The 16,492-nt window shown below is 43.2% G+C and overlaps 1 protein-coding gene and 1 pseudogene across 2 annotated transcripts; one reads left to right on the top strand and one right to left on the bottom strand.

Annotated features, from left to right (window-relative positions):
• Positions 1–1,911: 1,911 nt before the first annotated feature.
• On the bottom strand, positions 1,912–3,329 carry TCEAL1 (transcription elongation factor A (SII)-like 1). Of its 2 annotated transcripts, none has more exons than XM_012727177.1 (2): positions 3,268–3,329; positions 1,912–2,906 (listed from the first exon to the last, which is right to left on the bottom strand). In XM_012727177.1, exon 2 carries the CDS (start codon positions 2,889–2,891, stop codon positions 2,412–2,414), a length of 480 nt encoding a protein of 159 aa, XP_012582631.1. In that variant the 5' UTR covers positions 2,892–2,906; positions 3,268–3,329; the 3' UTR covers positions 1,912–2,411. The 2 variants fall into 2 exon arrangements, with proteins under 2 accessions (XP_012582631.1, XP_012582632.1); XM_012727178.1 differs by having other exon boundaries at positions 3,256–3,323.
• A 5,517-nt stretch (positions 3,330–8,846) lies between these two features.
• Positions 8,847–16,492, top strand: part of LOC101627632 — a 9,656-nt pseudogene continuing 2,010 nt past the window's right edge.

The raw sequence follows: 16,492 nt of genomic DNA, 5'->3' as shown, positions 1-16,492 counted from the left end.
CAGAAGCCAAAGCCAGAGCCCCCTGGAGAGGAGTGGGGCTTGGGGGAGCCCCTCCACATCCTGACTGGGTGGCATCCCTCTGGGCGCCAGGGGGATGGGTCCATCCTGTCTTGTCAAACTGGCTTAGGGTGGCCCCTGGCCCCACATCTCACTTCAGGTGGAAACTAGTTCAACCAGTGTCTATCAGGCTATTGCTAGAAACATGAAGATTCCCCCAAAATGGTACATACAGTGAAAATGGAAAACGCAGTCAAGGCGACAGTGTAAACTTACCATTTTGTGAGTTAATTACCAAAGAAAAGCTTTGAATTTGTATCTGATGCATTTTACTCATTTTGGAAGCAATGACATTACATACATCTTGCCTTCACTTTATTTCTATATATGGTGTTGCTCTGCTGCCAGATATCTAGAGTTTAGCATTATCTACGAAGACACTTTTAGTTTCTTAAAAATGTCTTCACCTTTAAATTCTGATGCAGTGTCTGCATTTTTTTCTATTTATGTCTTCTTACTAAAAGCAGGAGATTATTTTCTATAGCGTGGCTCTCTGTTATACAGATAAAGTTAGTGGGTCTGGAGCAGAGCACACATCTGCCTTTTTTTTTTTATAAGAGAAACACAGATATATATTTAAATAATTTTAATATTGAATTTGGAGAAACAATCCCTCTCCCCACTTTGATACTTTTGGAATTGCAAACCATGCTTTCTAGAGAAATGAACACTTATTGAAGCTTGTAAAGTCAATCAAAACAGATATTAAAAAATTAATCACATAATTAAAAAATATTAACCACTGTGTTCCTAAGATTAGCAAGATCAATAAAACAGTCTTAAGTTTTATGAGGTTATTTTAATAGATAAATCATAATATCTGATACCCATATATATGTATATGCACATACATATATCACATTATAAAGTACTTTTGCATGTCTCTTGTTGATGTGGGGTGGGGTTCAAGGGGAACGACCTAAGTCTTATTCTCCTCTTCAATTTATACGAGCTGAGCAAGACAGTTGAACTGGTAAGGCAAGGCTGCCCTTGGAAGCCCGTGGAAGAGAACCCACCCTAAGGCAAGTTAGGTAAGTAAAACCTAAGTTATCCTTGGAGATTATTTTGGAGGAAGATTCCAATTCTGAATACACAGCATTGTCTGGCTCACTAATTTGTCTCCTAGCCCAGGTCTGCGCTTGAATCTAGTGAAGAGAGGCTTTCAGAGAGAGAGAAAAAAAACAAAAACAAAAAACAGAAGGACTATTTTGCTGAGAATTCTTTAAGACACTGAGGTTTAAGCAGGGCTGGCATAGTGTCCACCTGGATAAGTTTGATATTAAAGCTGGAGGAGGGACATTCTCTGTAGACACATAGGTCGCAAGGTTCAGCTTTGACCCAGCATGGACTCCAGTGTAAGTGAGGCTTTGCACCTGGAGGATGGTGATGGAGGGGCCGTGGAAGGAGCAGGACCCAGGAGGGCAGCTGTGCCCAGCAGACATGGCAATATCCAAGGGAAGAAAAGAGCAGGACAGGATAGAATGTGCCACTCACCTGTAATTTCACAGGAATTGTTTGTAAGCACAAGTGAGTACCTTTGGGTACTACCCTCTATCTGGAAGGGAATTTAAGGGCTGGGGTCCTGCGTGTGCAGGTGGGGCAACAGAGTTCACATGATCTTTTTATCTCACATGGTTCCACAGCAGCCTTGTACTCTTCCTATTTAAATGCAAAAAGAGTGACCCTTAAATGCATTAATACCTAGTTAAGTTCTGCCTAAGAGGTTCAGAAGAATTATAGGGTTTGCTTTATCTTTTTTAAGTTATGACAAGTGTTTATTAAGTGCCACATTGTCCTTATAAGCTGGTTAACAGTCTTTTAAATTGTGTTACATTTTTCATTATATTGTGGGTTGTTTTTTTTTTTTTTGGTTTTTGGGGTTTTTTTGCTTTTTTTTTTTTGCAACACAAGTAAAACATGTTTGCCTTGAAAAAGTGAGAAATTCTGAGAAAGCAAAAATGAAAAAATAAAAAATCACCCATTATCTTACCATACATACAGGTAGCCACTGTTAAGCTTCTGACATATATACTTTCGGTTTTTTCCTTGTATATTAATATATAAATATATTTTTTACAAAAACGGGACACTACATATACTTTTTGAAAATTGCCCTCTCACTTCACAATATATAATGTACATCTTTCCATGCAAATGAGTTAGACTTATGATTGAAAGAGGAAGGCTTGCAGATGGCAGGAGGGAAGTGTCAATTTTAGGCCAGCTACAAGCGAAACACCTAAAATAAAGTCACGCCAAAACTGAAACATACGAAGATGGGAAAGGTATTTAAGAAAATGCCAAGTTCGGATGTTAATACTTAGACCAGGCAAAAAGAAGTAAAGGCCCAACAGTTAAATAGGATAAGGACGGTTACGTCTTGCCTTCCAATGCATTATCATCAGTTTATTTCGTACTCTTTTCATTTCTTCCATCTCCTCTGCCACCTTTATCATCTCCTCGTTGCTTAAATTTCTACCATGGATGTCCCCTCTAAAGTGCGGGCGAGAGCGAGCCAGCCTTTCCTTAAAGCTTCCTTCTTCCAGCTTGTGTTTCCCCACCCCGCAAGGAGGCTGCTCCATGGCAGGGCGCTGCTCGAAAAGGTCCTTTCTGGAAAGGCGCTCCTGCGGAGGGCGCTCCTCCGACACGAGCATCTCGGGAAGGAGCTCGGGAAGCAGTTCCTCGGGAAAGAACTCCTCCTCCGAGGACTGCTCCTCCGAAGACGGCTCCTCCAGAGCCGGCTTCCCGGGAGAGGGCAGCAGCGGAGGCCGCGCCTCCTCCGTCTCGGGCACGCTCTGGGGCTGATCTTCCTTGTCTTGGCAGGATTTTTCCATGCTGAGACTGGTCTCCTTTAAGCACAGTTATTCACAGGAGACAAGAAAGGCAGAGTGGAGTCAGGATATTTGGTGGCTTCTCCGAAACCCGGGCCACGGATTCCAACGCCCGCCTCTTCGATCGGGGACCCCTGCACTAACCGAGAGGCTATCTGGGCTCGCGGACCCCGCGGCGCCCGGCCCCACGCCTGCTCCCCACCCCGACAGCCGCCCCCTCCTTCCCGAAAGCCCACCATTTTCCCAGCAGGCCTTGCCATAGGCCTCTCCCGTAGGGGCAGGGGCAGGGGCGGGGCGGGGCGGTGGGGCCACGGACTCCGCTCCCGTCAGCGTCCTCCCGGGCACCCCATCCCGGTCCACTGCCCACCCTTTCCCCGACCTGGACCGCGCCCGGCAGCTTGTTCTCGGCCGTCCTGTCCTTGAGGTGCACCGCTGTGCCCCGCAGACCTGCACAGACGCGAGACAGGGTAGGGGGCGGAGAGTGGGGAGGAGGGAAGGGAAGACTGCCACCCACGCCCCTTTCGTGGGCACCAGCCGCCACCCGCACGCCAAGCCCCTTCTGGTTAGCCCCTCACCCCATGCCCCATGTCCAGCTGCGCGCTGCGGCCCCGTGGCAGCCCCCCCCCCTTCCCCTCAGTGTTCGTCATTTTTCAGGCGGGGGATGGACGCGAAGGATGACTTGGAGACGGGTCTCAGCGCCTCAGTCTCCCTCCCAGGGGGACCCCCCCTTCCTCCCCACTCCCCAAGACCACCATTTTCTGCACCGAAATGTGGGCGCGAGGGGCGGGGCCGGGCTTAGGGAAAGGCCTGGACTCTCCGGACCCCGAGTGTAGGGCAGCAACAGCACGCACACCGATTTAAGAGGACCGAGGGAACTTACTTCCTTCTGTTTCCCCCTCGACCGAAGGGCAATAGGGAGACGGTGTCTGGACAGGCAAAAAGGACCAGGACGAGAAGGACTTGGGCAGACATAGGCTCCTGGTCACGTGAGGGCCGCGCGTCACCGCCGAGCTCAGATCCCCAGTTACCACTTTGACCGGCGGCCGTGCTGCTGCAACCTGCGGGTATTTCCTGACCCACAACACGCCGGGCACCACCACTCACGCATCTTTGTTTATATTTGCCCTTTCCTGGTTACCGGCGACTTGGGGGTTACTTCTTCATCTCTGCGGCTTTCCCCACACCGCCACTCTGCTTCATCCTCCCTTCCTTAGCCTCCGAGGCTGGGTATTCCCCTACGTCCAGATCCTGCGCTGAAACTGAACTGTTTCACCTTAAAGAATTTGTACCACATGCCACCCCTCCCAGCTGTAAGCCACACCCGTAACCCCATGGGTCCGTTTAGGCTCTGTCAACGCGGTTTTCATCTCTTGTCGACTTCCATGATTTCAGTATTTTTTGAGCCCCAGACCTTTATCACAAAAAGCAGCTCCAGTCTAAATGAATAGTTATTCAGTTTTAAAACGCCATGCATAATTACATTTGTAATTTCCGGGAGTAGAAACAAATGGAACACTTTGATTTTCATAAATGAAAACACATTTGTCCATCTAAGTACAATAGTTTGAAAGCCTGTCTGATATGGGAGCATGGGCAGTGGCATTATATATAACATGTTGATGTCCGTGTGTGTACACACACCCACTAATCAGTAGTTATTATTCATAATAAAGATTTTGCCGGGACTCTAAATCCTTAACTGGCCACTTCTTGCTGTTGCTTGTTGAAAACGTTTATATTAATTAAATCATTAAATTATTTAATTAGTCATTAAATTAATTTAATCTTTAAATTATTTGGGTCCTGGGACTGCTGGACCCCAAAAAGATAGATGCAGAGCAGGGGACATTCGGTATTGAGCTATGCAGTAATTTTGTTGATCACGCACTGTGCACACCATATAGCAGGATGAACATCATGCTAACGTACTCAAGTGTCATTGCGAGCAGATACTTTTGGATCAATGGTGTTTTAAGATCTTCAACCTCATGCCTGCATCTCACTTAATTGCATCAGCCTGGATGCTATTTTATCCTTGGGGATCCATTTTCTTCTAGAAAGCAGACTATACTTCTCTCTGGGTATTTTTCACTTTCAGGGTGGGTAGCCATCAAGTCGCCACGAGAATCTTTAGATTGCTTTTTCAAACCCAGGTTGTCTAGTAAGTTTCCAAACAGATTCATATGTGAAATTGCCCTTCAAAGAATTTTTATCACATTTTTCCAGCATCTAATTTGTGTGTGTGTTGAGATAGCACTTAGATGCATTTGTTCACTTTTATCTATTTTCCATAACTACTTTCTAAATTTTTCAGTGATGTGTATATTTTTAACCAATTTTTATGATACTTTGTTCTTTTCACTAAGGGTTGGCTTCATCATTTTAGTTTCTTTTCAAGTGGCATCTCTTTTCTTTCAATTTTTTTTCATTTCCATCCTTTCTCCCTCCCTTACATTCTGTGATGATCACTACCTTAAAAGAACCCTATTGAAATTTCAGACAGTTCTAATCATTCAAAGTACTTTTTTCTTTTGTTGAACTAAAGTCTGCCTCCCAGTAGTTTATACACAGTGGTCCTCCTGGTTTTGCCCTCTCAACAGCACAAAACAAATATAAAATAGGAAAAATGCCTTTTACCCTTGATAGCCTGAAACTATACGAGTTAAGATTCTGTTTCTTCTTCCCATCTTTGAGACACAATGAGCAAACTACTCCATCTTCTGTGACTCAGTTTTCTCATCAGCAAAATTAGAGACATAATGATACCTACCTCTTAGGAGTGGAAAGAGGAATAGTAAATGAACAAGCATATAGAAAGGGTCTGGAATAGTGCCTAGTATAGAGAATACACTCTAGAAGCCTTAACTATAATAGTAGTAGGCATGGTGTTAATAATACTATTAACATTAATTAAATACTTATATCAGGCACTAAGCACTGTTAATAAGCTATCTCATTTAATCCTTAAATGAAGAGGCTCTTACCAACATTATATTTCTAGGTTTAACTTCTCCAGTTATTTCAGCTCTTTCTTTTTTTTGTTTTTAAAGATTTTATTTATGCATACAGAAATGGGGTATAGGCCAGAGGTGTAGGGGTGGTGAGAGGATTCACCAGAGACAGAGTGGGGAGCAGAACAGGCAGATCAACGAAGTACACTGCTGAGGGCAGCAGTGGGCGAGACAGGAGAGGTCTGCTGTGCCATGTGAGTCACCTTTGGTGTAGGGATCGAACTCACACTGTAGGGGCCATGACTTGGCACAGTGCAGCGCCCCAACCTGCTTCACCACCAGGGAGGACCCTCAGCTCTTTCTAATGTTATTTTTCCCCCCTGGTTAGTCATCACTTTACATAGCTCTGTATTTGCAGTTATCCCTGAAAATATTGAATATTCTGTGTATTGTGGCATGGAATGATCTTTTCAAACCTCTCATTCTAGAACAGAGGCATCCTAAGAAAATAGACTTTTGTGGCTGCCATAACACATTTGAATCCACTTCAAATCTGTTTCATACATCTCTGCTAATGCAAGTCTGTAAGTCATTTTACTTGCATTCAAGAACAGAAGTACTGTTTTTCTAGGATAAACTTTAGTTGTCTTCTTAGATTCTCACCCTCATCTTGGAATCCAGAGCCAGTTGTTTAGTTCATTAGCTATAAAGTAGTCACTGAAATCAAGCTATTTGTACTAAATAAGATGATAAATTCAGCAAGCTCAGGAAGCAGGGGAGGTGGTATCAGAGAGCTCTACTTCAAGTGAAAATATTCCTCTTCCCTGTTGGGTGTGGCAGCCGGGAGTGTGCCTGCAAGCCAGTTCCCCTCTTTTCCTCTCTCTGTGTGACTCTCAGAGTGGAGCTATTTTCTAGTGCTGCTGGCAGAAGACACAGTTGCTTCTCAGCATAAATAAGTGCTTGGTGAGACCTTGGTAAACATGGGGGCAGACAAGGGAGGGGTGAGGAATTTGAACCCCGAGTGGAGGAATGAATGCAGGAACTTCCTACTCAGCTCTGCCTTTCTGCCTTCCTAACAGTTGCTGACATGGAGCTCACTTAAGAAAAAGTGCTCTCAAGAGGGAGGAAGGCACAGTGGTTCTGCCATGGCAACAGCCACTTGTTATAAAGGAATGTGGTCTGACACTTCGTAAGTGGTACAGGTGAGGACTGTGAGTTTGTCCTTCGAATGGATTGGATGTGATACTGGTGATTTAGGGTCCCGCGAGGGCATGCTACTTGGCTCACTATTGCCAGTGAGGGTGTATGCCTAAGAAACTCCAATTTAAAAGTGAGATAACTAAGGCAATGGGAGGTTACAGGTTGTCCTCAAGGAAAAACAGATAATAAGTAGTTAATGTGGGATTTAAAAATGGAATGCAACATGAGGGTATATGCTTCTAACCACCTTGTGAAACATCCTGGGCCGTGGCTCCAGGCACATGCCCGCTCAGCCAGGGAGGGCAGGCAGCACAGGCTTTCCAGGTGGCAGAACTAGAGGAATCACAAGGCAGGGCAGCCAGGCAGGCAAGGGGGAGAGCAGCCAGCCCCTAGCAGCTGTCGCCCTGACAACAGTCTCCAGGGGCGTGGCCTTGGGGGGGTGCTCTGAGGCAGCCCTGGGGGAGTCTTTCTGCTTCAAGGATTCCTGTTTCCTGGTGAGGCTGGCCTTCTGTGGCAGCCAGAGTGCCAAACACCCCCCCACCCCCGCTACTCCCTCCCACAGCCTCTCCACAGCACAGCTCACAGGGGCCAGCTTTCACATAGCAGGGTCTGTCCGCAGAGGTTGAGGGGTGTGCCCTCCCCTGCTCAGAGGTCCCCCTGCTTCAGTCACCTCTGCCTTCCTTCCTGATAACACCCATGGCAGCCCTCTGGTCCCCAGGCCCTGCTGTGGACTGGCTGCGGCAGGCTCTGTTCAGGCTGTGGCTCTCAGTCTCTCCTCCCCCACCGTGGCCCAGGGTGAGCCCACACAGTCCCAGGTCATCCCAGAGCAGCCAGGGACTCTGAGGAAGCAACTGGGAGGTAGCAGCTCAGGCTGCTGGGCTGCCCCAGGGGCAGGGAAGAGTCCTGGGCTGGAGGCAGGTGGTGCCAGGCTCTGGGCTGGCAGGACTCATGCTGTCCCTGTCACAGGAGGGCTCCGCAGGCTGGGGGAGGCCTCTAGCCCTCTCCAGGCCTCTGTCTGTGTCCTTTTCCCTGAAAGGTGGGGTAGTGAGTGTGGGAGACCAGTCCCTTCCAGCTCTGCTCCACCCCCCACAGTGAGGGGGTGGTGTGGGGGCTTCCCCTGGAGTGCCATTTGGCCTGAGTGGGGACATGCCCCCACTGTGGCTGCTGCCACCTTTCCCAGATTCCAGGCAAGCTCAGAGCTGGGAACTGAGAGCTCCTGTTAGCCTGACTTTCCCTGCTGGGCTCCCACACACCCACAGCCCTCCTCTTCGCCTGGGGGCCTCTCAAAAGTACCTAGAACAACTGTAGTCTGAAGTCTGGGTGACAGAAGTGGGGACAGTTGTCACAGTCTTGGTGATTTGATTCAATCAACTTATAGTTCATAAATGTTTGTTTTGCTTCTTTTCTGTATATATTTGATGCATGGCAAAAATGTCCTGGAGGAGCTAGGTGACAGTTTGTTGTAAGGCAGTGTAGTCTACGTAATTTATAGGGCCCTTATTAAAAAAGTGATTTTAAAAATACTGTTACAGGATGGGATGTAGGGCATCCCAGAATCCTCAAAACTACCCACTCTGAATACAATAGATTTTGCCATCCACTGCATCAAGACAAATTAGTGTCATCAAGATAAATTTGAACTTTAATACAATTAGTGTGCAACAAAGAAAAGATAAAGAATAAAGTTTCCAAATCAAGCACCCGAAGTGACCTGTCCCCTCATGGGTAAATGCCCAGCTAAACAGAGTTGGCCCAAAGCAGGGCCACTGAGGCCGGACAGCTTGGCACAAGTCTAAGGCACCTCCTGATGGAGACCCATGGGAAAGGTGCAGAAGGGGCCCAGCCCATCTGGGACAAAGAGCAAAGTCAAAATCAAGGTAAAAGCTGCCATAGTCAACTTCGCCTCGGGTCTCTCACCCACTTCTGTTTCAGCCAGTCCAGGACCAAGAAGCAAGCGCCGCTTCTTCACATGTCTCTGCTCCATGTGCCTCCCTCAGGGTCCTGGTTCTCCCATCTTCCTTCCTTCTGCAGTCACCTCTCTAGCTTCTTCCCTACCCACCTCAGTCTACCCTTCCTTGGGTGGGGCAGGGAACCTGGAACCTCCCCTTTCCTGGGGACCACCCTGTTACAGTGCCATCAGAGGTACTAAAATGTAAAGCTTTTCTTTCTCCATTTTACTCCTCCATGTGTGCACAGGCTTCGCTCACTTTCCACAAAACCTCCAGTGCCAATGTCCTAGCTTCTTCTCTCCCTCATGCCCTCCTCCTCCCCTTTGATAACAAGTATATTTTTCACAGTCTGGAAGTTATTTTTGTTGTGTTTTGCCAATTTTTCTTTGGTTGCTTCTATTTCACAAATCAGTGAAACCATCCGGGATCCATATTTTACTTCCTCACTTAATTCACTTAGAATAAGCCAGTGAAAGTCCATCCATTTTGTCCCAAAAGGCACCATTTCCTCTTATTTAATAGATAAGTAGGATTCCAATGAGTGTTATTTCACAATTTCATTATTCAGTCATCTGTCGTTTGGGTTGTTTCTTTGATTTGGCTGTTGTGGACAGAGTTGCTATGAACAGGGGAATGTGTAAGTCTTTTTGTATTAGTTTTCCTACGATTTGGGGAAATACCTAGCAATGATATTGCTGGATCATAGGTATTTCCATTTATATTTTTCAAAGGTGTCTCCATGCTAATATCCATAGAGGCTACACCAGATTCCATTCCACCACCAGTGGATGAGATTTCCTTTTTCTCCACATCCTTGCCAACATTTGTTCCATTCTTTTTGATATTATTGGCCCTTTTCACAGTGTTGCTATGATATTTCATTGTAGTTTTGGTTTTTCTTTATAATAAGTGATGTTTGACACTTTTTCATGTGCCTGTAGGCTATTTGAATGTCTTTGGAGTAGTGTCTGTTTAGATCTTTTGCTATTTTTTTTTCCTTTTTGTTATTGAGTTGCGTGAGTACTTTATCTATTTTGGAGTTTAGCCTTTTGTCAGATATGTGATATGCAAATATCTTCTCCTTGTCTGTAAGATACCTTTTTATTCTTGTGATCATTTCTTTTGAAGTCTTTCTTTTTAAAAGATTTATTTTATTCATTTATGCATACAAGAGCTGGGGTATAGGCCAGAGGTGTGGGGAGGGGAGGGTGAGAGTATTCATCAGAGACAGAATGGGGAGCAGAACAGGCAGACTGATTGAAATACACTACTGAGGGGAGCAGTGGGTGAAACAGGAGAGGTCTGTTGCGCCATGTGGGTCAGCTTCCTGGCCTGGGATCGAACTCTTGCTGCAGTGACTGCTGATAGCTTCACAGTGCTGAGACTTACCCTTTGCACCACTAGGGAAGCCTCTGAAGTTTTTAAGATTTTACTTCTTGTGTTTTGATGCCATTACAAATGCTATTTAAATTTTTTCATTTTCTAATTGCTTATTTCCAGTACATGATATATACTTGATTTTTGAATATTAATCTTTTTCCTGATAACATATTAAATTCATTTATTCTAATATCTAAATGTTTGTAGAGCATTCTTTCTACATGCTTATGCTATCCCTGCAAATATGGACATTCTTAGTTCCTTTTCTTTTTTCCCTGGCCTTTTTGCACTAATTGGGATTTCCATTACATTGTTGAACAACAGTAGTGAGAACAAACATCCTTGCATTGTTCCTTATTGTAGGAGGAAAGGATTCAGTTTTTCACCCTTAAGTATGTCAGCTGTGGGTTTTTTATGCATAAAGAAAGGCCTTATTTCAGCCTGAGGATTTTCTTTTCTGTTCAGAACTTCTTGAGAGATTTTATTATAAATGGGAATGCTTTGTCTTTTATAAAATGCTTTTAGTGTATCGGTTGAGAGATGGTCATAATTTTCTCCTTTATTATGTTAACATATTAAATTACATTGACTCAACCAACTTTGCTTTCCTGGGATAAAACCTTCCTTGGTCATGATGTATTTATAAACTTTTTATAGATAACTGCATTCAATTTCCAAACATTTTAAAAGAACTTTTGTATTTATATTTGTGAGGTATATTAGCCCTCATTTTCTTACAATGTTTTTGTTTTAGTATCAGGATAAATTTAGCCTCATTATACATAGAATAGACTTTTTTTAATCCATTTTATGAAAGAGTTTGTTTAAAATTGTTATTATTTCATCCTGAAATGTTTGCCAAAATTCACTAGTAAAGGCATCTGGGCCTGGAGTTTTCTTGGAAGGTTTTTAATAACAAATTGATTTTATTTCATAGACATAGGCAGTGACATGCTGGAGCTGCGTTGTACTGGCAAATGAGAGCTGATTGTTTTCATCTTTGAACAAATCCTTATTCAGTGATGTCACATTGATAGACTGAAAATGGCTGTGGTTTGCACAGTCATGGAAATCAAATAGGCTTACGAATCAGGGGCTTTATTTTCTTCTGGAAACCTGGTGGCCAAATGCTTCTTTTTGTATGCAGGTTTTCTATTTACTTTCTGAGTGAATTTGGTAATTTCTGTCTTAAAAGGAATTTGACAATTTTGTCTATGTTACTAAGTTTATTAACAGAAAGTGGTTCATGATATTTCCATCAATCCTTTGAATGTTTGCAGAATCTATAACGATGGACCCTTTTCATTTATTAAAAAAAGGTTTATTGAGATATTGTTCCCATACTACACAACTTACCCACTGAAAGTGTAAAGTTGAGTAATTTTTAAATATAGTTGACCTTAAACAATACAGGGATTCCTGAGCTCTGTGCATAGACAAAAATCCATTTATAACTTCGGACTCCCCCAATATTAAGCTATAGGTTTCTGTTGATACCTTCAGGGGATTGGTTTCAAGATTCCCTTGGATACCAGAATCCTTGGATGCTCCAGTCCCATATAATTGACCCTCATATATGCAGGTTCTGTATCAACAGATTCAACCAACTGACATCCCCAGCTTGTTGAATCTGAAGGAAGAATGCAGGGATATAAAAAAAAAATTCACATAGAAGTAGCCCTTGCAGTTCAAACCCCTGTTTTTCAAGGGTAAACTTTATATTCAGAAACCTGAATGACTATCACTTCAGTCAATATTTGAGGGCATCTTCATCCCCTCAAAAAGAAAATCCGTTTCCTTTAGTTATTCAACACTCATCCCTCTGCCCAGTATGGCTTAGGCAATAAGCTTAGGCAACCAGAAATCTCCCTGACTGGATTTGCCTATTTGACTTTTTATTTAAATGGAATCATGTAACTTGTGGTCTTTTGTGACTGGCTTCTTAGTAAAATGTTTTCAAGATCTATTGGTGTTGTAGCATTTCACAATAATTTATTGTTTTTTATGACCAAATAATAGCTCATCATTTGGCTATACCAATTTTCTTATCCACTTGTCCGTTGATGGATATTTGTTTTTTTTTCACCTTTTGCTATTATGAATAACAATGCTATAAATCTCATGTACAACCTTTTGTTTTTCATAAGTATATAAATAGGAGTAGAATTGCTAGTTCAAAATTTGACTGTTGACTATTTAGACTCATCAATTTCTTCAAGGATTTGCTCAGGGATTTTTAGAGGGATTGCATGTAATCTATAGTTCAGTTTGGGATTTATTGCCATTTTAACAATATTATGTCTTCCAACTCATGAAAAATCCTTGTACTTTCATTAAGTTTATCCCTGAGTATTTGTTCTTTTAAATACTATTATAAATGAAATTGCTTTCTTAATTTTATTTTTTGGATTGTTCATCAAAAGTATATAGAAATAGGCCCTCCCTGGTGGCGCAGCGGGTTAGAGCACAGCATGAGAATCTGAAGCCACTTCCGTATGAGTTCGATTCCAGCCTGCCGCCTGCCCCGGAGGAGACCACATGGCGAGCCAGACCTCTCCTGGCCCGCCCGCTGCTCCCCTCAGCAGTGTACTTCGTCGATCAGCCTGCTCTGCTCCCCACTCTGTCTCTGGTGAATCCTCTCACTGCCCCTGCACCTCTGGCCTGTACCCCAGTTGTGTATGCATAAATAAATAAATCTAAAAAAAAAAAAGGAGCTATTGCTAAAAAAAAAAAAGAAAAAGAAACCCTGGAAACAACCCAAATGCCCAAAACTAGGTGATTGCATCAGGAAGATGTGGTATATACACACAATGGAATACTACTCAGCAACTATAAAGGTAAACTCATGCCATTTGCAGCAACATGGATGGAGCTAGAAAGGATCATGCTCAGTGAAATAAGTCAGAAGGAAAAAGAAAAATAGCAAATAATTTTATTTATAGGAGGTATAAGACATAGGGAAAAAGAAGTGTATTGTTATTACAATACTAAACACAACACAACAAAACAAAAACAGACAATTATAAAGTAGAGGTATCCTACAGGGGAAGGAGACAGAAAGGGATCCGAAGGAGGGAGGGAGGAATATGAGGGAGGATGGTGATGAGGAGCCAGTGAAGTGGGGGAGGGGGAGGTAAACATCGTTTTAAAATGAATAACAATGTAAAAAGATATCTAAATTAATAAAAAAGAAGAAACAAATTCTCTTCTTTTTCATTACTAGTTGTATTCCTCTGTATAATGGTACCATAGTGTGTTCATTCACTATATGAGGGCTCTTAGATTGTTTCCAGTTTGGAGCTATTATGAATAAACTCAGTACAGTGTCCCTGTCTCTTGAATAAATACCAAGGCTTGGAATTACTGGGTTGTGTGGTAAATGTATGCTCCTAGACTTTTCCAAAGTGACCCTACTATTTTCTATTTTCTCCAACAATGAGAGTTACAGTTGTTGTGCATCCTTGGAAGGACTTTTAATTTTTTTTTAAGTGTTGCTCTAGGGATTGCAATATACACCCTTAACTTTTTTATAGTCTACTTTGTGTTAGTATTTTACAGCTTCATGTAAAAATTATGAACTTGGTAAACCATGTAGATTTATCTCCTTTCTGCCCTCCATGTCTTTCATGGTCCTTGACACCATAGCTATCATCTGTATCACATATATATAACTCCCACAAGATAATATCTTTACTTGAAGGGATTTTTTAAAAAGAATTATTTCTATTTATTTGTGCCTATAAAAACTGGGCTGTGGGCCAGAGATGTGGAGGGGGAGAGGATTCACCATAGGCAGAGTGGGGAGCAGAACAGGCAGATCAAGGAAGTACACTGCTGAGGGGAGCAGCGGGCGGGTCAGGAGAGGTCTGCCTCGCCATGTGGTCACCTCTTGGGCAGGCGGGAATTGAACTCATGCGGAAGTGGCTTTTTAGCTTCTTAGTGCAGTGCTTTAACCCGCTGCGCCACCAGGGAGGGCCCGAAGCTGGTTTCATTTTTAAAATATTTCTGGAAAATGAAGATTTCTGCATCCAATTTTAAGATAATAGTTTGTAGTTTTGTTTTTCATATGATGTCTTTGTATGGTTTAGATAACAGGATCATCCTAGCCTCATAGAGTAAAGACATAATCTTTCCTCTTCTGTTTTTTGGAAGAGTTACTTGAACCTTTCTTTTCTGGACCAGGTCTCCATTATACTTAAATTGATTGGGTCTAGTGTGAGGCCACAGGTAAATACAATTTTCTTATGAAGGAAAAAAGGATAAATTTATTTCCTCCAAATACAAAGAGTCTGGGATTACTCCATCTGGACTCTAACTATATGTATAGAAATTGTGGGCCCATAGTCTGTGTTTGTCTAAACGATCTTCAGTTATAGTGCCCACAATAGAAAACTTGTTAACGTAGATAAACTCATCCATTTATAAGATGTCCTAGAAAAAGTGGTTGAGTCAACAACTCAGAATAGTAGACGTAAAATTATTTTTCTGTGCTATAATTTGTGGCAACACAAATGAGACTGCTGGGATGCCTAACTTGCTGTTGAAACTTGTAGATGGGGCCCTGGGAAAACTAGCAGAAGCTGGTGACAGGTGAGAATTCATACCAGTGTCCTCTCTCCCGCATCTCTGTAGTGCTTGACTTGAGAGACAGAGGTCAAATTCCATATTGTCACTTTTCTACATTCAGACCCATGAACTTGGTATTAGGGTACCCATTGGTTATTGATTATTGTCCTTCCAAGGAAAGCTATTGTTTCCCTCATTTTGTGTCCTGAGAACTTCACTTGGTCTTTCTTCTGTCAAGACACATGGTTGTCTGTACTTTCTTTTTTAAAAAAATTTTTAAAGATTTTATCTATGCATACAGAACTGGGGTACAGGCCAGAGGTGCAGCAGTGAGAGGATTCACCAGAGACAGTGGGGAGCAGAATAGGCAGATGGCTGCAGCTAGCTTTGTAGTGCTGTGCTTTAACCCATTGTGCCACCAGGGAGGGCTCGGTTACCTGTACTTACATGTACAGGCAGCTCAGCTTAAGTGTTTCTCGTTTTAAATTATTTTTTATTTATATATGCATACAAGAATTGGACTGTAGGCCAGAGGCATGGGGGTTTGGAAAGGTAAATGTATTCACTAGAGACAGAGTAGGTGGCAGAACAGGCAGATCTACTGAAATACACTGCTGAGGGGAGCAGCAGGCAAGACAGGAGAGGTCTGCTGTGCCATGTAGGTCACCTCCATGGACAGGGATCAAACTCGTGCTGCAGTGGTTGGTGACAGCTTGATAGTGCTGAGACTTTGACTCTTGCACCAACAAGGAGGTCCCAAAAATCTTTCTTTTGGTTATATTTGTAAGTCTCTAGATTGTGGGAAATCTGCATCTCTTGCACCTTTTAGAGATAACGCCTGCATCCATGGTTAAACCATAAAATAGGCTTATTGGTTTGGTTTCAAACAACTTCATGTGTATTCTTTGGTTTACAAGGGAGAGGACAAAAATTATGAAAAAGAATTCATTACTGCCAGGAGTACTCTTTATCTCAGCTGAGACTTGTTTCTTCATGACCACCATATGCGTTCTGTGGGCTTGTGCTTGAACACTACAAAGGATAGGCCTGGTCTCTGACCTTGCCTCTTCAGAGTAGTCTCCACTGACAAATAAGATTATCCAATGATCCCAGGGAAACTGGTTAAGAGTAGGCTCTTTTGTTGGAACTCTAACTTCTGTGGGTTTGAATGAGCAAATCTATCCTCAGAAAAGTAATTGAGATTGACAGACTTCCATACAGAGAGGGAGGAGCCCAGAGATCCAGATTCTGAACAACTCTGACCCTCTACCTGGAGTAAAAATCTGGGTGTTGTAACTATGAAGAATAGTCTGTAGACAAATGGTCCAGAAAATAAAATTACAAAGAAACATTAAAAAGTTGCCTGGTGGCACAGCAGGTTAAAGCACAGCACTAAGAAGCTAAAGCCACTTCAGCATGAGTTCAATCCCCGGCCCTGGAGGTGATCCACATGGTGTGGCAGACCTCTCCTGACCCGCTGCTCCCCACAGCAGTGTAATTTGTCAGTCAGCCTGCTCTGCTCCCCACTCTGTCTCTGGTGAATCCTCTCACTGCCCCT

The sequence above is a fragment of the Condylura cristata genome, unplaced genomic scaffold (assembly GCF_000260355.1).
Source record: "Condylura cristata isolate star-nosed mole 26May11 unplaced genomic scaffold, ConCri1.0 scaffold00019, whole genome shotgun sequence".
In the NCBI taxonomy this organism is placed as follows: Eukaryota; Metazoa; Chordata; class Mammalia; order Eulipotyphla; family Talpidae; genus Condylura; species Condylura cristata.
The sequence above is the reverse complement of the archived record's forward strand: the minus strand, read 5'-3'. Positions and strand labels throughout refer to the sequence as shown.